Source organism: Drosophila grimshawi, unplaced genomic scaffold, assembly GCF_018153295.1.
Source record: "Drosophila grimshawi isolate 15287-2541.00 unplaced genomic scaffold, ASM1815329v1 contig_1369, whole genome shotgun sequence".
Taxonomy (NCBI): domain Eukaryota; kingdom Metazoa; phylum Arthropoda; class Insecta; order Diptera; family Drosophilidae; genus Drosophila; species Drosophila grimshawi.
Genome location: NW_025062891.1, coordinates 3,029,243 through 3,050,906, shown reverse-complemented (window position 1 = coordinate 3,050,906; position 21,664 = coordinate 3,029,243). Strand labels below are relative to the sequence as shown.

The following is a 21,664-nucleotide window of genomic DNA, read 5'->3' as shown; positions in this document are numbered from 1 at the left end:
ATATATATTGGTATATATGTATATATATATATATATATATATTGTATATAGGTGTTGAACAATATCTGTTGCTGGTATCCTGTATATATCTATATATATACGTATGCATGAAGATATTGCTGGGTGTAAATCTGTTGTCTTTTGTTGTTGGTTATGGAGTTAGTTCTACGAGGGCGCTTTTGTTTTGATTATAATCCTAGCTATACAAGTGCACTCGTACACAAATATGTACATATCTATGTATATACTATATACATATACATAACAGTGTGTATATATATATATATATATATCCAAACGCGCAAGCATTCCCTTTATAATATGATGTCTATATATGTATATGTGTCTGTATTTTTGTCTTTCATTCGAAATCTGTTTGCACCATGTAAACGAGAAGTAGTTGTTGTTGTTGTTGTTGTTGTTCTGTGTCATCCCCATCATCACATGCTATGTTAGTTGATCTATAATGATGCAAAAAGGTACATTAATTTGTGTGTATGGGTGTGTGCGTGTGGGTGTGTGTGTTTGTGTTGAAAACGCAGCCAGACAAAAAACAATTTAAGAAATAAAAAACACAACAACAACAAATACAAATACAGCGTGTTGAAATTTTGGGCATGTGTGCAACTATCAGGTGGGTCTCTTCAGGTCTGTGTGTGTGTGTGCGTATGTGTGAGTGTGGGGGTTTTGAGTTAACTTTTGACTAACTGGATTTTTAATTCAAAGGAGTAGTAGGAGTCGATCTAGAGATTGCCAGCACCAGTGATATTTACCATTCCCGAGGACAGAGAGTTGATGGCATCTTCCACCGTCGGCTTGTGTCGATCGATTTTAGATGAGTTTATGGGCGAGAAGTTGTCTACGATTGTAAGCGTGAATGAATACAGTAGTAGTAGTAACAGTACATAAAACATAATAAAACAGGCGAATATTGCAATTACAAATGACAAGTGCCAATTACCGAGATCACCACTCGAACTGGAGTCCGTAAAACTGGGTGTGCCCTCTGTCCAAGTGGGTGTTGAGCCCTCACCTGATGCCGGTGGCGTCCATGCCAAGCCGCCACGCGACCCATAATGACTGCTCGACGATGTGTCCACAGCCAGAAACGTGTCCAGATGCACCTCAGAGACGCTAGAAGCACAATTCGTTCAAAATTCGAAATTTAATCAATTTGATTTGTTTACCTAACGATATCCTCCTTGTAGGAGCCTCGATAGGCGGGGCCAATGTTCATTTTACGTTCCGAATACTGTTGCTGATAATACGGAGTCTGCTGCTGCTGCTGCTGTTGCTGCTGGTGAGGATGATGATGATGATGATGCGATCGTCGCCCAATCGACGAGGTGCTATTCTTGTTCGAGCTGTCCTCGGAGATGTCGTCAAAGGCAGGGGGAGGTGTTGAACTGCATGATGGAGTTGTGCCTAGCAATACAATGAGAACACAAAGATTACAATGAGCGACGAAGTCGGCACAGACAATTGGGGGAGTTGGGCTTTTGCAAATGAGACAATTATGAGCAAGTGAGATGTTAAGCATGCATCTAGCAGTTGTTAGGCACAACTATTGCGTCGTGAATCCTTGACAGTCAAGGTCCCATTCGATTGCGTGTCCGTGCTCTCGGGTATCGTTGATGGTGCCGCATTCGGTGCACGTCGCTTGCCACGCCTCGGTCGCTGTGGCACAGCCAAATCGACGCCCTGCTGTTGCTCTACATGTATGTCTGGCACTTGATCTGCTGAAGGCGTCACCTCGAGCACTGGCAGCGCTCTCGGTCGGTTAAATGTGCCCTCCAGCTCGCGCTTGACCTCGAGAAAAGCGCTCACGGACTGCAGCAGATTATCCTCCTGGCCATCGCAGCCATTCTCCTCACCCAATGCCAGATCCACACATTGCAAATACCGATTGCGTTTCTGATGCCGCTGCATCTCCTGTTTCGTCATACGGGGAGATCCTGTCTGGGTGCTGGCGCTAACTGTTGTTCGAGCGGTGCGATAGCTTTCGGCGCGTATGGGTGGAAAGCTGCGCACAATGGAGCCGACCGAGGAGCGTTCGCTGCGTGCCATAAAGCTGTTCTGTCGCTGGAAGATGTCCACGTGGTTGAGCAGACGGGGCTGCTGCTGCTGCTGCTGATGGCGTCGATAAGTGCTGTCGGAGCGTGCCGTGGAGTAGCCAGACTGCAGCGATTCCCGGCGGCGCACAGAGCTACTGCGATGCACTGACACCATTGGTGGCGGAGTGCCACTGTCAAACAGATCGTGCAGCTCCAGCCAATCCTGCACGTTGCTGGGTGAGCGACGATCCCCAAAACGGGGTATTGCCTCGGCAGCAATGGGTAACTGGAGCAAGTTGCTTGCATTGCAGATGGAGGCTGTGTGTGCAGTATAATTATTATCGTTGGGTGATATACCTGGAGTGGTGGAGTGCGCCCGACTGTCCGGGGTGTCCTTGCGACGTGGCGAGCCACGTGGTGGCACGGGCGGTGGCACACGCGCCTTCAGATTACTGCCAGCTGCAGCGGATGAGGTGGCCGATGTGGACGCTCGCTGCCTCACAGGCGGCGGTGCATTGCTCAGCCCAGCACGCCCACTTTCCCGATCTCGATCACGATCACGATCTCTATCCCTATCTCGATCTCTATCACGCTCCGAGTTGAGAGCGGTTGACGCAGGCTCTGGCTTTGATTGCTGGTGTATTTTGCCGCTGCTGTGTGAGTGCGAGGTGTGCACAGCTGAAAGGCGAAATAAGGCAATAAGTAGACTCTCCTCTTTCTCCCCAAAAGATGCTCATCCCATCCTCAACACTTACGTCGCGTCGGCTCGCTCTCGCTGTCAATGGAGCGCTGTATGGCCTTGGAGAGGCTTTTTCTCTTCGATGGCGAATGCTTGAGCGCTATAAAAATGGTGGCAAACAACACGAATTAGTTCAATCAAGCAGCAAGCATTTACTATAAATTATAATTAATCGTGAATTAGGAATAAGGCAAAAAATGAAGCAGCACTTTAAGCAAAGCCAAAGATCATTTTGCGGTTTACAATTGAATGTGGGTTACAAGGATGAAGACTAACGTGCAATTGCGAGGCATGCTTTGCGTCCGGAGGTTTCATCAATCAATCAATCAACCCACCAACCACCAAGTGCCGTTAAACAGAAGCGGAAATCAAATGAAAAAAAGAAACCAAAGTGAATAATAAACTTAATAGTTATGTAAAAAAGATATTTCTTAAACTGAAACTGAAACATCGTGAGTAAAAATTATCAAACATTATTTAATTATTTGCATTTTCTTTTTGTTTGTTATTGTTATTGTTATTGTTGTTGTTTTCTTTACCTATATAACTGGTTACCAAGGTACGAAATTTTCTGTGATTTCCTTTGATCTCTGGGAGATCCACTATGCGTACAAGTGAAGTAATGCATCAAAGTAATATCCAAAAGAAAGCAGAAAAAAACAGCATTTTTTGTTGTCGGATCGTTTTTCCCATAGAATACAAAATCAAATTTTCAAATTACGGTTTACAAGTTTCAAGAATAAACAACAAATTAGCCGACTACCAAATGTTAGCGCATAAGGGCATGTGTACTATATACTATATTGCATTTTTGCTGCATAAGAACTGAATTAAAGACAATAAAATTAGCATTTTACAAATATTAATGTGTGTGTGTGTTTAGGTGTGTGAGTGTGTGTGTATGTGTGTCTCAAGCTACTTGAGTGTGTTTGGCAGCTACGCAAAAAAACGACGCCATGGTCAAGGAGTAGTTTTTCTTATGTTGCTGTTTGGTTATTTTTCTTTTCTTTTTGATGTGTTTCAATTTTTGTAGTTTTTTGTAGCACAAAAATGCCTTATAGTACGAGTACTTGACCCAATTGCGACACAGCCAGCTGACTTACGCGATGGTATCTTGCGGAATACGGTCTTAGCCATAAAGTTTTGAAATCTTTGAGCATAGAACGAGGGCCGACAAACCGAAACGGTCTCCTATATGGATGATAGTAGTAACATAGATAATGTATTCAAATTACAATAATTGAGCTGCCATTTTCACTCACGCCATCGTGTATGATGCTCTTGAATGTGTGCTCCAGTTTCTTTTTGAGCCGATACGATTGCAGTATGTCGATGACGCCAATGTAAAGCAAGAGTCGCTCGCCCTTCTCACTTCGAGCCGGAATGCCACCGGGCCTAAATCGATACGAGCATCAATGAGTTATACACTTTTGAGTGATGTTTGAACTGTATTCAGACTTACGGCACATCCTCCTCGTCATCGATGGGTTCGCTTTCCGCCTGAATGCTCTCCATGGCCGTTGAATGTGCCACTAGACGCTGTCGATTCACCGATCTGTATGCCATACTTAATTAGCATATCATAAAATGCTCTTCTTTAGTTTTAAACATGAGAAATACTCACTTGTTCCGGCTGATGCCCGTTGCCGCATCCCGATCTTTGCCATCGCCCTCTGCCGCATCAAGGGGTTCATCGACATCCGAGTCCTCGGCGAGCGGTGCTCTCATCGGCTTACGTTGCTCGCTCTGTTTCTCCTTGAGTGCGATATCCAGATTATGCACGCCCAATAGCAGCGAATAGTCCATAATCTTGAAGGATTCCAGCACCGTGCAATCCCTTTGAATAGTCTTAATCAGTGCTGAATACGTTTCAGCTTCGAGGAATATGCCATTTGGATGCTGCTCCATAAAGTCCAGGTCCTTGTATGTGGGCGATTTCTTGGCACGTTCCGCTTTCGATGCTTTACGCTTGAACGTCGATCCCTTCAGATCGTATTTGAGATGCATTCGCACCGAAGACGGCAGCAGATTATTCATGACCACCAGACGAATATTTTTGGCGTTGCTCGTTTGCAGGCAGTAAAGGCCGAAGAATTTCGGCAATAGGGTGCGCGGATTTTGATTCAGATTCATATAGTAACTGCAAACAAAAAATAAAATAGAACAGTCTCAGTCAAAATCAAATACAAAGGTCTCTAAAAATGTGATTGGTAGTGTAATTAACTATCAATTTCAAAGTATATTTTAACTTTATCAAGGTCACTAAAAGTAAAAGAAAAGAAAAAAGCTGACCGAGGAAACTTAAAGTTTACAATTAGCCAAATTGTGAGTATAAGTTTCTTAGAAAAGGGAGGCAAGCCTTGGAAAGAGGCCACTGTATTTGGTTTTTGTCAATTATTTACCCAGGCAGTAGTTTTTGTAAAAATTCACCCTCCTTGTGTTGAACCGTTTTGATAATGAACTCATCGTCGTCCGTTAAATAGAATATTGAGCCGGAAGCACCTGGATTCGATAGTTCGCGCAGTGGCGAAGTACACATGGACATCTGTTGAATATGAACAAGTATTAAATTGAAAATCTTTATAAATTATACAGAATACTGACCATAAAATCATCAGGCTGTATGCCAAACAAATCACGAAAGTAACGAAATGCAATCGGGGCATAGATCTTATATCTGAATTCACTATAATGGTGGGCAGGTGTAAGGCTAGAACCCTCTGGCGGAAACGTAATGCTCTCGATTTCCCAGAAGTCCATCATAAGTAGATCCCGTTTGGGCTTCGATGCCAGGCTGCCAACCTGCAAAACGAGAGCAGCAACGTTAATATTTCAAAAATATAATGTTTTTATTATTTTTCACTTACGGTATGCTGTATGCCCAGCTGTATGGATCCCATGATTTGCGATGTCTGTATCTTCTTGTAGGTAATCTCGCCGCCTTCGCCGACACGTCGATGACCAAGTTTTCGTTCTTTGTCCGTTTTGTTGGCCGCCCGCAACGGTCGATTGCCCAACTGAGAGTAATACGCACGATTTTAATACTAGATATATATATTTAGACACATGTGTAATGGCTCTACTTACATCGGGCGATGAGTTACCCACATGGTCGGTGGAGACTATAAGTAGAAGTGGAAGTGGAAATGGAAGTGGATAGTTGGTATTATTATTAGTTAACCACATTTATGTGTTGTTAAGTTTATCCATAATTTAGAAAGCGCTGGACATGAATAGCCAATGACCCAACTGGGAAACACATCAACTTGAGCTTGAACTTAGGTGAGGCACACACACAGAAGCACACACACAGAAGCACACTCACACGCACACACACACGCATATATAACATACAACACACCCTCGCAGTGAGAATATCCATAAATAGTTGACAGGTTGTTGGCCATTTAAAAGTTTTCTTTGATTATTATTTATTTGCTTTTTTTAGTCTTTCCTCAATGTGTATCAATTGTAAGCGAGTTCTCAGTCAAACAGTCGGTCAACCAGTCAACCAGTCAGTCAGTCAGTCAATCCGTGAAATGGGGATGGCCTCCATCCCAACCACTACCCCAATCCCAACCCCTCACCCATACCACATGCCACCAGCCACCGCTTCTTCTTCTGCCTACTTTCGAGACACATGCGCCACGGCCACTTCCATTTTGCCATTCATTGATTTTTTTGGCTGTGAATTTGTCTATGTTTTAGCATATATATATATATATATTTTGTGTTAAGTTGAGCGAAGTTTTTGTCAGTGTATCGTTTTAATTACCATTGCTTAGCTCTGCAAATTTCGCCTGCGATGTGGAGGAGCTGTCCATGTCAATGGTGTTGATGGTGTCGCCGTCGCCGGACGTAGCCATGCTGATGCATTAGCTGCTTCAGCTGCGCCTGCTGCTGCTGCTGTTGATCCTGTCGCACCGCGTTGCCAGCCACAGCTAATATAATACTAAAACATGTTGCCTTGCTTTATTGCGCTCATTGATCAGCTCTCTATCTCTCTTCGCTCTGTTGGATTATCCAATCAATGGGCCAAGGGAGCAGAAACCTTGGCTCTCGTCTGGCGTCTATTTTTTTTTTTTTTTGCCAAATAAGTTTACGACGATGTTGATTTCTCTGCTGCTGCTGCTACTGCTGCCACTACTGTCATTTTCACTGCATACTCATAGGCGTTCTGGAAAGCGCACTGGAAGTGCTTGTGTCGTGCATGCGCACCAGGGCTGCACACTCATCAAACGCAGAGTTGTTGTTGGCATTCGACTGCCTTGCCAATTGAGTAAAATAATCGATAGTTTTTCAATTTTGAAATTCAAATAAATGAAAGCACTGCACCCTTAAAGCAAGCCTTAATTTGTTGTTAAGTATTTAAACTCAAACACAAAAAATAACTTATTTAATGCACTTTTAATGTTTTCGTTTGGTTTTTTTATTAGCGTTTCTGTACTCAATTAGACCTATACATCATACATAACTATTTATATATATATATTTTTATTTATATGGTAAATATATGAATACAATAATTTGTTTTAGTTTTGTTGGTGTGGTTGTTTGTTTGTTCTTTTGTTTTTGTTTACTGTTTCGTTTAGTGTTTCTTGTTGTTTGTATTTTGTGTGTTTTGTTTTGTGTGTGTGTGTGTGTGTTTTTTTTTTGTTTTGTTGGTTTTGGTTTTTCATCATTTTTATCGTGTATGTCATTTCATTTCTCTTACATTTACATGCATTTACAAAATAAGCGCTTTTTTAAAAATACCGCAAAAAATTACGTTTATCGTTTTAAAATTCTATTTAAAAATTAAAAATTGTTAAACATTCTATACGAACATAAAAACAAATACGTACATAGCCTACAAAAATCACTACGAAACTAACTGCTTAAAGCTAAAGATGCGATCGACATAACTACGGCGACTGTTGTCCATTTGCGTTGTATATTTGTGGCTTTATCTGCAATATCCCGAGAATACACGATTTCGATTAACACACTGGTCAACAGCGAGAGCCCACCTGGCGGCTGGCCAGCCTGCTTACCTCTACTTACCATAAAAAATAGTCTCCCTGCGTTTGGTATAGTTAGTGCCAAGCAGGAAAAACGCACATGTTATCGGTGTGGGTGATTCGAGTTGATCTCTAGGAATGCGCGTCCGCACCGTCATGCTGTACAGACCGCTCGGATTCTGATCCAACTGTGTGAGCACCGAGTCCAGTATGTGTGTATCGAAGCTGTAGTCAAAAGACAAGCCATCGATATCGATATAGATAAATCGAACATTGTTTTTGTTGTTTTTGTATTGGTATTGGTCAACAGAGTTCGCTTTACTTACATGACAGAGAGCACCGGCTGTGGGAAAACATTTTGCACCGCGCACATAATGTCCACATCTGATTGCTCGCCACCCATGCGTGCCTCCAGCATGAAATCGGACTCAGGAACTGTTTGCATATCGAGTTGGGCATTGGAATGGGGAGACAACGGGCAAAAAATCCGTGAGAATTAATCAAGTGTCAAACTAAACAAAACAAAAAAAAAACCCACCAAAACTAAACTTTTGAAATATAAGGCAAAAAAAAAACAAATAAAAACAAGAGGCGGGCGTTTTGTAACCGAAGCGAATGCCACATGACACGCATGCAAATATGAGTCGCACGTGCCGCAAAAACACACACACACATATAAACACACGCCCACATATGGGACACACCTACCAAAACACCTATGCAAACAATTTCACGCCATAAACAGGTGAGGAAAACAGAGCATTGGCACTGTCGACACATTTAATGCCCTACAAAATATTAACTAGACTCCCCAATTTAACTTTCATGTCTATAACATAATTATTAAATTACTAAAAAACAATAAATTAATATTTCCTTATGATAAAAATAAAAAGCCATCTGTTGTAATAAAGTTTAAAATATTTCTATAAATCAAAAACTTGCTCTGTAAAATAATTAGATTTTTGGATTATTGGCTGCTTTCTAAAAATAATTCTGTAATTGACCAATAAATGATTAAGAATAAATCGGACTACGAAAAAAAAACACTTTTTTTTTAATATATATTTATAGTATTTTTATAATATACTTTTATAATCTAGACTTTCGTTTGAAATATATGTTGATCTACAATTCGAACTATCTGCACAAATTATAGGCATAGTTTACAAAAAGTCTCCTCTTTCAATAAGCAATAAGCATGAATAGCACCTCATTTTGTGTAGAGTGCTTAGAAATAAAAACATATAAATAAATAAATTGTCTAAACAGAGACAAGAACAAGAACAACAACAAGAACAACAATAAGAAGAAGAAGAAGAAGAAGAAGAACATACCGATTATTTGTAAGCGGGCACTTCGCTTATCCGTGGACTCAAAGGTTTGCACGGCACAGGTGTATTCCCCCGTCATGTTCCAGTCGGGATTCTTTATCGATATAACACCGGGACTGCCCTCCATGGTGAATATTTTGGTGTCTATCTTTGCCTTCATGAAGCCCTGCAAGGGTCGCAGTCCCAACAACAACAGCAACAGCAACAACACCAGCAAAGACAAGAAGAGCAAAAAGAAAGCAAATTTTATGTTAATTAATTTTTTGTTTTTTGTTCCTTGTGTGTTTGACTTCTTGCGTTCAAATGGGGTGACGATGATGATAATGATGGGGGGCTGGTGATGACTCACCATGGCGAAACCCTTTACGGAGGGTATCCACTGGTAGATGGAGTGATTGTTGAACAGCCACTTGAGTACAAAGCCCTTCTCCATCGGCCCCATCTCGTACTCGCAGTCCAACACCAGAGGATCTGGCTCATTATCACGTTCGAGTGTGTAGGTGTGCGGCACTCGGAGATTCGTAATGCGCACCGTGTGGGTCACTAAACGAATTACGAATTACGAATTACCCGTTAGCTTTAGCTGATGTGAAAAGGTAATTATATTCTCAGCTTACCCGTGAGTAACGTCAGGCCGGCCAGCAGCGTTGTGCACACGATGCTCCAGCTCCAGCTCGCCATGTGCGCGTCCTAGTCGTCGACCTGGTCGTTCCACTCGTCGTTGTTGTTCTCGTTTTGCAGCCGTAGCTTTTGCTTATCGTTGTCCCGCTTCTACTTCGATTGCTGTTGCTGTTGCTGTTGTTGCTGCACAAACCCCAAACTTCTAGCTCCGGCTCCGGCTCAGGCTGAGGCTCAGTCTCCGACTCAGGCTCTCGTCGTCGGCGTCGCTTGCCCCCGGCCGTTGTGCATTGCTCAACAGCCTTTTAGGCGTCTAGTCACACGAGTTATTATCACTTTACTTATTACCATAAACATATCATCACAAAACACAACACAACAGGCCAATTTTGAGCCTGAGGGGGACGGGGATGGGGGTTGGAGAGTGTTGGTTGCTTGACTAAAAGTTTTGTATCAGTGCTGCTGGTGCTGCTGCTGCCACAAACTTTTCAACGCTCTCTATGATGAGCTCAGCATTTTGGGGCAGCCAAATACGCGAATACGGAAAAAACAATAATTGGGGAAATCCTCTGGACTGCTCACTTCTTTATCACACACTCGCGTTGCACATCTTGAGAACGGTTTTTTGTATATTTTTTGCGTTTGTACAGTTGGTTATTTAATTATGCGTCTAGTGTGCAAATGCAGCAATTGAAAGTTTTGCACATATACAACTTTTATGTTGGTGAAAAATCGACTTTTTGCTGTGTGTGTCGCTGTATGCGAGCTTCTGAGACGATGTGTGTGGCTGTGTGTGTGTGTGTGTGTTTGTTTGCGTGTGTGTTCGTGTTCGTGTGTGTGTGTGTGTGTGGGGAATTATGCCAAATGGAGTTTGCAGCAGCTCCGTACCGCTGGATACCAATAGTGTTGGTATCTTCTATTTAACTGTTGTCCTTTTTCCAGCCTAGCTTTTAATGTTTTAACACTGGAATAGCAAGCTACACAAAACTACAGAGCACTGCCAGAGCTTTTTGGTGTAAGCATCGAGCGAGCTTTCTGTGCTGACGCACACTCAACGTGTCGTCCTTTTTCATCCTGCACAACAGTCGCAAACAGCTGAGCGGCGAAAGCGCATGCGTCAAATTTTTGACAACTGACGTTTGAGTTTGACAGTTGGGCAAAAATTGGAGAGTATTTGGTGCTCAAGTCAACTCAAACTTTTTGGGGTTGCAATGAACTTGTTGCAAGTGCCGAGTGCCAAGTGGCAAGTGGCAAGTGCACCGTTTCATAGTTAATTGTTACTTAACTGATTGGATAATTACCTTATTCGATTGGGGTATAAGTTTCAAAAATAAATTATAAGCATTATTTTTTTGGCTTTGTTCACAAACTGTTACTTCGAAATCAGCTCGCAAATGTTGCTTTAGAGAAATGCATTAATTAATTATATTATTCTATAGTTAATCTATTTATATTTATAGATTTCATATAAAAATTGATCTTCAGTTTATGAGAAAAATTCAAAGTTAAATTAAATTTAAATGTGCTCAGCTAAGATATATTTTTTAAATTAGTGTTTAATTGGTTTAGCAACAGATCAACTTACCAACTACTGTCAAATTACTTCTCCAACTTAATACTGTAACTATATATATAAAAAGTGCACAAACTTTAATAATTAGTCGAAAATCATCTCGAATCGTTTTTCTAATTATACTGTTTATTCAATTTTCAATAACATCAGCAAATTTCTTAGTATCTAAGCTATAGTTAATAGTTTTTTATGTGCTGTGCGTATTTGCATAAAATGTTAATTACACACACAACACACACACACAGAGAGACATATAGTTGACATACATATACATATACACTTCTATACACTATATATGGAATCGCTTTAAAAAGTATGTTTTAAATGTATAATTTTGCTTTATATATATATATATAGAGTATATATGTGTATTTCTGTCTTCATCTGACACTCAGGTTTATAATGCAAATACATATGTATATTTTATACAATTGAAGTGGACACGTTTTATTTATTTAGTTTTTTTCTTTGTTTCTATTTTTGTTTTTTTGGTCGCATTAAAATTTTGTGCTGGCATAAAAGTATCTCGAATATGCATCCATCCAGATATAATCACTACAAGCTGATCGGACGTGAGGAGATACATAGGACATGAGAATGTTTGTTTGTTGTGCAGATGCATTTCTACTACAGCTAAAGTTTACAACGTACAGAGAATTGTTAAAATATGCTTAGATCGTAACTGAAATCACTGGAATATACACAGGCATATGGCTATATACACTCTCAAACATTTTTCAATTTTATTCTTAAAAATTTTTAATTAATTTCGAAAATTTCTATTGTTATTTGACTGTTTAAAATTTAAATCGATTTTCCACATTTCTTTCGAGTGTACAAACACATGTGCAATGAGAACTCTTATCAGGTTGAAGGGATCACCTAATCACTGGCCGCTCCATCGCTGTGCCCATGGCCAATCAGCGTCTCGATGCGGAAATCCTTAGCATTGGTTTGGCGGCCGCACCGCAGACTGGCTGGTTCACTATCCAGATGGAGCAGGGTCGTCCTGGTCAGAGATCTGTGCGTATGCGCCTGCACTGGCTTCTTGGGACTGGACGTAATTGCTAGCGAACTGTTGGACGCTGGATCCGCATGATCGAAGAGCATCACATAGGGCGAGGTGCGCTCCGGCTCGGCGTCCGGTTCACGGGTTGCTGCCTCCAATCGATTTGGATTCGTGCACACCGAGTCCACCGAGTCCGAGATATGTGAGTCCTGCTCATGCTCATTGGCACTCTCCACATCGATTTTGTCGCACGAGGTATCATCTCCATCCACTTCATCATTGTACACATTGAGATCCGTATCGTTGTCCCGGTCCGGATACTCACCGGCCGCACTGCCAAGACCCACAGCTGCAGCAGCAGCAACATCAAATGCATATGGATTTTTGTACTTGTGGGCTCTGCTCAGATCGCTGGCGGCACTGCTGTGTGGCGCATCCTCCGTCCGGCGATTGATGAAGGACAGACGATCGAACTTCTCGCTGTTGTTCTGATAGAACGAAGCCTCCGCATTGGCAAAGAAATTGAACTTTTTATCCACACGGAGCGCCGTGTCGAACACATCGCTCGGCGTGTGCATCACATCAAAGTCGCGATTCCCATTAAAGTTGGGCACATTGAAGTGGACCGGTACCAGTGGCACCGGTTTCCGTATCCAAAACGGTGACAGTGTACCAAAGACGGCCGGAAACGAGAAGCGTTGCATTGCCGGCGCCCGTTTGTAGCGTTTCCTTCGACGCAGGAAGCTGCCATTGTCGAACATGTCCTCGGCGAGGGGATCCAACGTCCAGAAATTGCCCTTGCCAGGATTACCCGGTTCGCGTGGAACTTTAATAAAACAGTCATTCAGACTGAGATTGTGTCTAATGGAGTTTTGCCAAGCGGGAAACTTGTCCTTATAGTATGGGAAACTGTAAAGATCAAAGGGATTTTCATATTAAACTCTATTCACGATTACTTCCAATTATTCTATATTCTTCATAAAGCTTTCATTTTTTACATGGTTCGATTTCAAGACTAAACTAAAATTATTATAAGAATAATAATAATAATAATATAATTTTAATAATTTATTTTCTCATTAAACCTTCAAAGAGAAAAAACGTATATAAAAATGATTATATCTTGTGATCATATCCAACAATAATAACTACAATAAATTAACACATTTTAGTGCTTTGAGAACAGCTCCTTGGACCTAGGTACAGTAAGCTCTGTAGGAACCACTTCAGACAAAGTACATGAAAAGAATAAATGTGAACAAATATAGAAAATATAAATATAGAAAATTACCCTTTGTTGGGGCTAGCATTGATCCTCTGCCAAATTATCAGTTACCTATAGGATTTTCACTAATTTTGACTTCAACTCGCGTTGTTAGCAATGACAGATCATAAGCTTGATATTTAAAAAAAATTCCTTTTTTTGGGACAATTAATAATAATATTTATAAAAATTGAATTTACACATTTGATATATGTTTTTTCTCTGTCTGCATATCTAAAAAAAAATAATATGTGGAACACTTAATTAAATTGACTTTTATTATTTGTATTATTTTATTTATTATTTCATGTGTAATATAAAAATCGAGTTGTTCTAACTATAAATTAAGCAGACTATCAATATACAACCATGTATAAGTACAAAATTATATATATAATTGCAAAATCAGTTAACATGATTAAATTGCACAGACTCTTTATTAATTAATTACAATTATTTTAATTGATTTTATTTTTCTCTCAATTAAAGTGCCATCTTGAGTAACCGATAAGTTAAGAATAATTATTCCGATTCACAGATATTTAAATAATAAGTATCAAATTGAGGTATTAGAAATTTAGTCTGACGGCTGTTCTCATCCGGTAATTGTACACTTGGATTACAATTGATTGGTGATGCTTACCGGGACATGATGAAATCACATATTCCACTGAGTGTTAGTTTCTTGTGCGGCGACTGTAGTATGGCCATGGTGATCAGGGCGATATAGGAATATGGCGGCTTGACTAGAGGACCGCCGCCGCTGGTGGAGCTGCTGCCGCCATTGTTATTATCACCGCCGCTGCTGCTGCTGCCGCCGGCGGCCGACGGCTCGAAATCGCTGTCGTCACAGATCATGGACATTTCATCCGCAGCGGTGGCAGCACGCGAGAATGTGCCCCGTTGACTCTTGTGCAATGGCGGCGACGGTGAGGAGCTGTCGTGCAGAGCGTGCATGGGATCCGTGCTGGTGTGCATTTCGATTATAATCCTTTTATTGAGCTCACTGAGTCTTTGGTAGCGTATCTATTTACACTTACTGAGAAGAGGACGTAACACTTCACTATTTTTTCACTATTGCTCAGGAACTGATTAATGCTTTTAATCTTCTTAGCACTTTCACGATTTTAAAAACTGTGATACATTTTATTCGAACACACTAATTTGTTGCAGATGTCTAATCCGTTACCGCTTCCGCTACCGCTTTTCAAATGACTTAATGCAAAACTTGTCACTTGTAGCGACTTTTGATATCGGGTAGTGATCTGTCTGTCTGTGTGATGTCGCGTCATCCGTCGGCTTGTCTGTTTTAGGCGGAATCCTTTTGCCAAATGTTAACTGAATCGCAACGAAAACGAAAATCTTCTCGCCCGAAATGTTTTTCTACATAACTCAAACATTTATTTATGAAAACCGCTGCCGCTCTCGCTTCCATGAGCTTTTGTCGGCGCTGCTATGTTTTCGTATCTCGAATAACTGTGATTCTACTGTCGTCGACGTCGCCGTTGCCGCCGCCGCCGCCGCCGCTGACGTCGTCGTTGTCGTTATCCCTGGCGTCAACAGCAGCAGCAGCAGCAGCAACAGCAACAGCAGCAGCAGCAGGCAGCGCAGTCAGCGTCAGCGTAGTCAGCATCCCCTTTTATGCTGGTCGAGAAAGCGAGACAGCAATAAGCCGTCTGCTGCTCTCAGCAGGGGATGACTGAGATTGTAAACCAATCTAGGCACCAAGTGCACCCCCAATCACGAGCCAAGGATGGAGGCAGAGAACACACACACACACACACACACACACTCAGCGACTATACGTAATAACATAAAATGGTGGAGTGCCTTCTGCTTGTGCTGTAAATGTGATATTTGTGTTTTCCTCTCCCCATCCATTGTGTGAAGCGGGCGCGGACGCAAATTGGCAGGCGACTGCAGAAGCCAAAACTCAACGACGTCCCTCTCTCCTCCCCTATCACAGCTCCCTCTCTCAATCTCTCTCTCTCTCTCTCTCTCTCTCTCTCTCTCTCTGTGTCTATCTCTCTTTCTCTCTGTGTGAGCCGCTGGGCTGACAGGCAGCATTTTCTCAAATTTAGATACCTTTTGCTGCGTTGACGTCGTGGCTCTTAATAATGTTTCATTATGTCAGCCGCACACACACACACACACAGAGTGAGAGAGAGGTATGTGTGTGTGTGTATGTGTGTGTGTGTGTGTATAGTGTTCTAGTATGAGCTCTCGTTCAAATGTTAGCATTTTTATGTGCGAATGTTTTTCTAACCGTATGTCGGGCGTTCTCGTTCTCGTTTCATCATAGCTCTGTGCAGCATCAGTTGTATTTCGCATCCCCCCGCATCGTCCGGCCTCTTCGTGCAGCAGCAACATCTTCCCCAACCACTGGCAGCCAATGCGCCATTTTCGCAACATCCTTAACACAATTGGGGAGCTGCTGGGGTTCATTTGTATGTGTGAGTGTGTGTGTGTGTGTGTGTGCATTATTTCTCTTTTTCATTTTCGCTGTTTTTGTTCTGTAGTTGTTAGACATTATTGTAGTTGTTGTTGTGGCTGCTGTTATTGTTGTTGTTGCTGTTGTTGTTGTTATTGTTACTGCTGCTGCTACTGCTGCTGCTGCTGCTGTTTCGCTGTCTTCCCTTTTCAAATTAAACATTCAGTAGTCAGTTTTATTTGTTGTACTTTGTTCAAATTAGTTTTCAGTTTTGCGGAACTTGCTGGCACACAAACACACACACAAGCATACACTAACACACACACACACACACACACTAACACACACACACCATAATGGCTGGTAACTTCCCCAGCCCCGCTCCACATTCTGTTTCATGACAATATTGATATCGTTTCTTTCTCCTTGCGTGATTTTCATTATTATATTTTCTATCTTCATGTGCTCATCCCGTTCCCATCATTGCCATCCCCCTCTTCACATCCCATTCGCTGTCCAAAAACTCACTTGGCCACACTTACAAATCACTGATTTTTAGTCAATATTATGGGCGTGGTAACGCCCCTTTCTGTGTATATACGTATTTATATATGGGTTTGTGAGTGTACAACGACTAAGGCAAGCTTTATTGGGTTTTGGTTTGGGCTTGGGCCCCAATTCAGTTGTGGTAAATTTATTGCGGATTTCCTTTGTCTTTTACGAGCTCAGATGGACATCGAAAAGTAACGCAGAGTTTTCAATTCAAAATAAAAAATAAACGAGAGATTTTCACAAGCTATTGATTTGGATTTGTCTCTAACTATTAAATTTAAATGTGATTTCCAATCACATTCGCTGACTAAACCGAGTTTAATAACGCAATACAATACAAAATTATTAGTCCGACTTTGATAACTATTAATTTATTGCAATGAATAACACTTTTGAGTAAAAATAAATACACAGACTTTGTTAATTATTAATTCATTATAGATAAAATGCAAAAATACGTATCAGATTGAAGAAAGCATCTTCAAGCATCAACAACCGAGTCGATTTAGTTTTTCCCTAATTTATCTGTTGGACATCCAGCAAAACAGTCTGCTTAAAATGGCATTTTATCTTCTCCTTTAAGTACAGATGTTTCCAAACTATCCAACTTTCAACTGATTTTCCTAAACAGCTCCTTCTAACTAAATTTTTACCTTTTTTTACATTTAAATCTGCATTTAAAATTGGACGCCGGACTTAAAGCAAAAATTCTTCCCAAACGTTCAAAAATGTATTTTGGGATTAATAAAAACTCTTCCCAGCCTTATGTTTTTCTGAACAGAACCAATTTTTAAAAGATATGTATTTTTATTCGTGTAAGTGTTTTAGGTTAGTTCAGAATTGAAACTTTTTTATCAGGACTTTAAGTAAAAAATAATAATAATAAAATAATAATAATAAAATTCGAATCTGGAATTAATAACATTAATTAGACATTAGATATGTAAGCCAAATTTATTAAAATAATTTATTTCTTATATATCTTTTCGTATAAACCTTCACTGAGAAAAACTCACATAAAAGGGTATATCTTAGGATAGTAAGCCTGATATTTAATAAAAATAATATATTGATAAAGATTAAATTTACACACTGGACATATGTTTATTCTATGTTTGCAAATTTTTAATTTTTACCTTTCTTCGGAGACCTCTGAGAGTGTTTAGGTGTGGTAATCTTATGCTTATAAATAAGATACTAGTGTAATTTTGGTCTGATTGGTTTTTTTCTGAATTGTGCTAAGCCTTGCAAGGAATATTGAACCATTTTACATATTCCTGACCCCAAATTTATTATATCCTATTAAAAATATAAATTTAATATAATTTTGTAAATTAAAAATTAAAATTTAATTAAATCTAATTTAAAATATTTATTTCATAAAACCTTTTATTAAAATTGTGGACTGTTTTTTGTTCACATTACATAAGTAAAATAAAACAAAATAAATAAATTATGCAAATAAAACCATAAACCATAAAGAAATTATAATAAAAGCAATATGAAATGTTGATTTATTTTTTAATTTATTATTTTTTGTGTAATATCAAAACTGATTTATGTTAAATAAATACTCAGTCGAACATAAATACCCAACTCTATCTTAATATATCATTGTAAAACTATCTTTTGATTTGCCTTAAATTAATTACAATTTTTTAAAAATGATGAACCACTTTTAATTTATATGCTTATATTTTTACTTTTCTCTCACACAAAGTAGTATCTTTGGTTTCTGAATGAAGAAAAGAAGGATTAGTCTAATTTACACATATTTCAAAAATAAGTATCAATCTTTAGTCTAGTATTTGCAGCCCCTGCAAACTTCTTAAAATGCTAAACTTTGTTGGTGACTAGTTGCTGGAATTAAAAACACTACGTTTGTAGTTATCAATTTGCATAAGTACACTTACTAAGTAAGTATACTTACAGTAACCATATCTACACTCGCGGAAAGTTATTGATGGCACAGCAGCGCATATAGCTAAATATAACGACCCAAATCCATGCTGAAACCACTGAGAGAGCCACTGTCAATCTACGGTTAATCATTGCATAAGCACAGCATGGGACTGGGACTGGGACTGGGAGTGGAGTGAAGTGATGTGAAAAGATGAGGAGTGGAGTGGAGTGGGGGAAGGGGACAAGTTGAGCGTAAGGATGCGATGCATTTAAGCTTTGGAGGGGAACAATTAACTTATGCGCAAACAATAACGCCAAAGAATGCACGCTGACAGGAACCCAGTGAGCATCTAGCAGAGCTACCCGCTACCGCATCCTTCTCAGTGACAGCGGTATGAGCCAGCAATAATCCTTCTTTTGTCAGCAAATTTATTGCACACAAACAAACACGCCGCCGCCCAAAGGATATGCCAAGGATGTGGCTGTGGATGTGACTGTGGATTGGGCAGTGGATATGGCTATGGACGGGGCGAGCGACTTTGACAATATACATTTTTATTGCGAAATCTGCAAAAGGCAAATAAAAGATTTGACACTCGAATTGCTTTGGCTGCAGGACCCAGGCAGCACAAAACAGGGACTTGTCATGGTTGCCATGGCCCAGACGATACAATAAATGGTGTTGGTCGAAAACAATGGGAACTCAACTCGGGAGACAATAACAACGTCTCTGGGCTCCACTAATTTGTGCCTGCCATCGTCCCTATTATCTTTTTTGCTACTCTGCTATTGATATCCTGCACCTGACTATGACTGTGTGTGGGTGAGTGTCTGGGTGTGTGTGTGTGTGCGCCAGTGAAATCGCAAAGGCAAACAAACGTTCTTCAATGGTTGCTGTTGCTGTTGCTGTGGTTGTTGTTGTTGTTGGCCAGGTTTAATGGTAGCTCTTCTTATATCATTATTAAATCTTTGAAGTATCTGCAGGATAAAAAACAGCAACACACACTTGAATACTTGAGTGACGCTCAATTTGATGGACGAGCACATCAGGAATCAACCCTCAATGGCAAAAAATCACAGCAGGCACATCCACACGCACACAAACAAACCAACACACATAACCAGTACTGCGAGCAAATTGCACAACTGCACTGTGGCTACACTCTGAAAAATAGATTAGCTAGTAGTTCTAAACACTTGTATTTATAACTGCAAAGACTTAATAAATTTGCAAAATATAAGACTTAGAAAGAAATATTAATTTTTTTTATTGTGCAAATTCGTAAAATTATTTTTAAAAAAATTCAAGAAAATCTAATTCTTAGTTTTATGGCGTTATTATTAATTCTCTTTGCGTAAAGAATAACTTTTAAAAATAAAGAAAGAGTATTAGTATATCTACTTTCAACAAATATTTATTTATTACTTTCGAATAGAATATAGAAAATTGTTTCTGTGTTGTTTGCTCAATTTTTTTAATATTCATGAGCTATTTTTTTTTTTTTAAATTGAAGATATATCTTATAAAAATATATTTATATACATACATATTTTTTGTAGGATCATTTAGTAAAAATGTGTATACTCGTATATATCAAGTTTTATTTTGATTTACAACATTCTAGTTATGTAGATAATAACTTTCAAAAGCATTATAATTTTCTTAAAATATTATTAGAACACAGAAAATTATTTCTGAATGGTTTGTGTGATTTTTGAAATAGAATGTCGTATTTTTTTTTCAGTGCACTGCCTCATTCGCAACGGCAATCGGAATCGCAAACCGCACAATCAGTTCGAGCTTGCCTCAATTCTGGGCTACAAATCGCTTCAACCTGCCTGCCACGGCAAAACAAGTGGCAAAGTCTAACAAAGGAGTCCGAGCTGAAATATTTTACGCTCGATTTATCCGCTTTCAGCGTAAACTGAGGGGAGGACGAACTGACTGAGCAGTGTGTGGCAGGGGGCAGGCAGCAGGCAGCAGGCAGCAAGAGGCAGCAGCAAGTGCCGTGCTGTTTGAGGCTCATTTCATTCATTTGTTCATTTGATGACGATGATGCTGGTGCGCTTAAGCCTCTTGTTTGGCGGCAATAAAAATCGAGCTGCGCCCAGGACCTACCCCGGTCCAAACAGCAACTGCACAGGATGTCAATTTCTCAATTCATAAATAAAACGCAAAGCCCTTTGAATGTGTCAGCACAAGTGTGGAAATTACTACCATTCCCATGACTTGGTTGGATATTACGATGAGAGAGCCTGAGCAATTGAGCGATGGGTGGGCGCGTGGTAGGTTTGATTGCACTGTGTGTGCGAGTGTGCGAGTGTGTGTGTTATTGTTGTTTATTTACAGAACCGCTCCGCAATAAACCGCACGTTCCTCTCCGCCAAAATAAGCCAAAGGATTTGCGCGAGTATGGAACGGCTTGAACGGCTTCTGGGTTTGTGAATTGCTTTGCATGCTCGCAGGCACACTTGGATCGCATTAAGTTGATTTATTATGCAGCGAAGAATTCAATTAAGTAGGATGATTGTCACTTGTCCGTATGCCACGAAACCCGTCATAAACTCGTACACGTTTTTTTTTTTTATGTCTTTTGCTTGGATTTTTTTTGCTTTCGTTTAATTTGTGGGGCGTGATAATTTGGACAGTTGTTAATAGTTGGGCTAACTGAGCTGATCTTTTGCCGTTATGGCCCAGTCACGCACAGCCAAACAGATAATCATTTATTTGTTTTGTCTGCCGCTATGGGTATAGTCAATAAAAGTCATTTAGTTAAGCATTTAACTGTGGTGCTGAAGTAAATAAACATTGTGGTCGTGTGCCTTCCCATTAAGTTAGAATAAATAATGTTTTTCTATTAAAGTCATAAGTACCCTCCACAAACTTACATCTAAATATCTAAGCTGGCAGAGCTCCTATAAGTATTTCGAAAATCTGATTGGCAATTTTGATATACGCAAATTGATTTAGATTACAATTTTTGAGAAAATTATTTATAGGTTTTTATACCTTGAACGCAGTAAGAAAGGAAAATTGGTATAGTGAAGCAGGGCAAAAGTATTTAATAGGAGAGCAGATCAAGTTTACTTGAATTGCCCAGTTTGGTGACTATCGATATAAATCGATTTCCGATAGCAATAACAGATACAATTGTAGAGAAACAACCTTACATTTGATACAAAATAAT

General features: G+C 40.0%; 3 protein-coding genes across 11 annotated transcripts; all 3 read right to left on the bottom strand.

Moving 5' to 3' along the window:
• Positions 1–271: 271 nt before the first annotated feature.
• LOC6560120 (phosphatidylinositol 4-phosphate 5-kinase type-1 alpha) lies at positions 272–6,955 on the bottom strand. 8 transcript variants are annotated; one of them, XM_032734721.2, is made up of 17 exons: positions 6,569–6,894; positions 5,881–5,915; positions 5,661–5,810; positions 5,398–5,595; positions 5,196–5,338; positions 4,418–4,933; positions 4,256–4,360; positions 4,056–4,188; positions 3,897–3,984; positions 3,333–3,395; positions 3,070–3,087; positions 2,810–2,893; positions 2,412–2,732; positions 1,188–1,425; positions 962–1,134; positions 774–859; positions 272–461 (listed from the first exon to the last, which is right to left on the bottom strand). In XM_032734721.2, exons 1-17 carry the CDS (start codon positions 6,657–6,659, stop codon positions 453–455), a joined length of 2,451 nt encoding a protein of 816 aa, XP_032590612.1. In that variant the 5' UTR covers positions 6,660–6,894; the 3' UTR covers positions 272–452. The 8 variants fall into 8 exon arrangements, with proteins under 8 accessions (XP_032590612.1, XP_032590613.1, XP_032590615.1 ...); XM_032734722.2 differs by having other exon boundaries at positions 4,256–4,348; positions 6,569–6,893; XM_032734724.2 differs by lacking the exon at positions 3,070–3,087 and having other exon boundaries at positions 4,256–4,348; positions 6,569–6,955.
• Positions 6,956–7,627: 672 nt separating this feature from the next.
• On the bottom strand, positions 7,628–10,682 carry LOC6560119. 2 transcript variants are annotated; one of them, XM_001987180.2, is made up of 6 exons: positions 9,745–10,681; positions 9,477–9,670; positions 9,131–9,293; positions 8,120–8,228; positions 7,837–8,018; positions 7,628–7,742 (listed from the first exon to the last, which is right to left on the bottom strand). In XM_001987180.2, the coding sequence occupies exons 1-6, from the start codon at positions 9,806–9,808 to the stop codon at positions 7,663–7,665; spliced, it is 792 nt and encodes a 263-aa protein (XP_001987216.1). In that variant the 5' UTR covers positions 9,809–10,681; the 3' UTR covers positions 7,628–7,662. The 2 variants fall into 2 exon arrangements, with proteins under 2 accessions (XP_001987216.1, XP_032590519.1); XM_032734628.1 differs by having other exon boundaries at positions 7,692–7,742; positions 7,827–8,018; positions 9,745–10,682.
• Positions 10,683–12,109: 1,427 nt separating this feature from the next.
• Positions 12,110–14,662, bottom strand: LOC6560340 (fork head domain-containing protein FD3). Its single transcript, XM_001987179.3, has 2 exons — positions 14,235–14,662; positions 12,110–13,236 (listed from the first exon to the last, which is right to left on the bottom strand). Exons 1-2 carry the CDS (start codon positions 14,567–14,569, stop codon positions 12,201–12,203), a joined length of 1,371 nt encoding a protein of 456 aa, XP_001987215.1. The 5' UTR covers positions 14,570–14,662; the 3' UTR covers positions 12,110–12,200.
• Between the last annotated feature and the right edge of the window lie 7,002 nt (positions 14,663–21,664).

What these genes read in the sequence shown, in the direction of transcription:
- LOC6560120 (XM_032734721.2), bottom strand. Translation starts at nt 6,659, where the DNA reads ATGGCTACGTCCGGCGACGGCGACACCATCAACACCATTGACATGGAC. An exon ending in AGAGCATCATACACGATGGC is followed by an intron (nt 3,985 to 4,055) that starts GTGAGTGAAAAT and finishes TCATCCATATAG; the next exon opens with GAGACCGTTTCGGTTTGTCG. An exon ending in CAGTTCGAGTGGTGATCTCG is followed by an intron (nt 860 to 961) that starts GTAATTGGCACT and finishes TTACAATCGTAG; the next exon opens with ACAACTTCTCGCCCATAAAC.
- LOC6560340 (XM_001987179.3), bottom strand. Translation starts at nt 14,569, where the DNA reads ATGCACACCAGCACGGATCCCATGCACGCTCTGCACGACAGCTCCTCA. An exon ending in TGTGATTTCATCATGTCCCG is followed by an intron (nt 13,237 to 14,234) that starts GTAAGCATCACC and finishes TGATCTTTACAG; the next exon opens with TTTCCCATACTATAAGGACA.
- LOC6560119 (XM_001987180.2), bottom strand. Translation starts at nt 9,808, where the DNA reads ATGGCGAGCTGGAGCTGGAGCATCGTGTGCACAACGCTGCTGGCCGGC. An exon ending in CGGCCTGACGTTACTCACGG is followed by an intron (nt 9,671 to 9,744) that starts GTAAGCTGAGAA and finishes TAATTCGTTTAG; the next exon opens with TGACCCACACGGTGCGCATT. An exon ending in CCGTAAAGGGTTTCGCCATG is followed by an intron (nt 9,294 to 9,476) that starts GTGAGTCATCAC and finishes CGACCCTTGCAG; the next exon opens with GGCTTCATGAAGGCAAAGAT.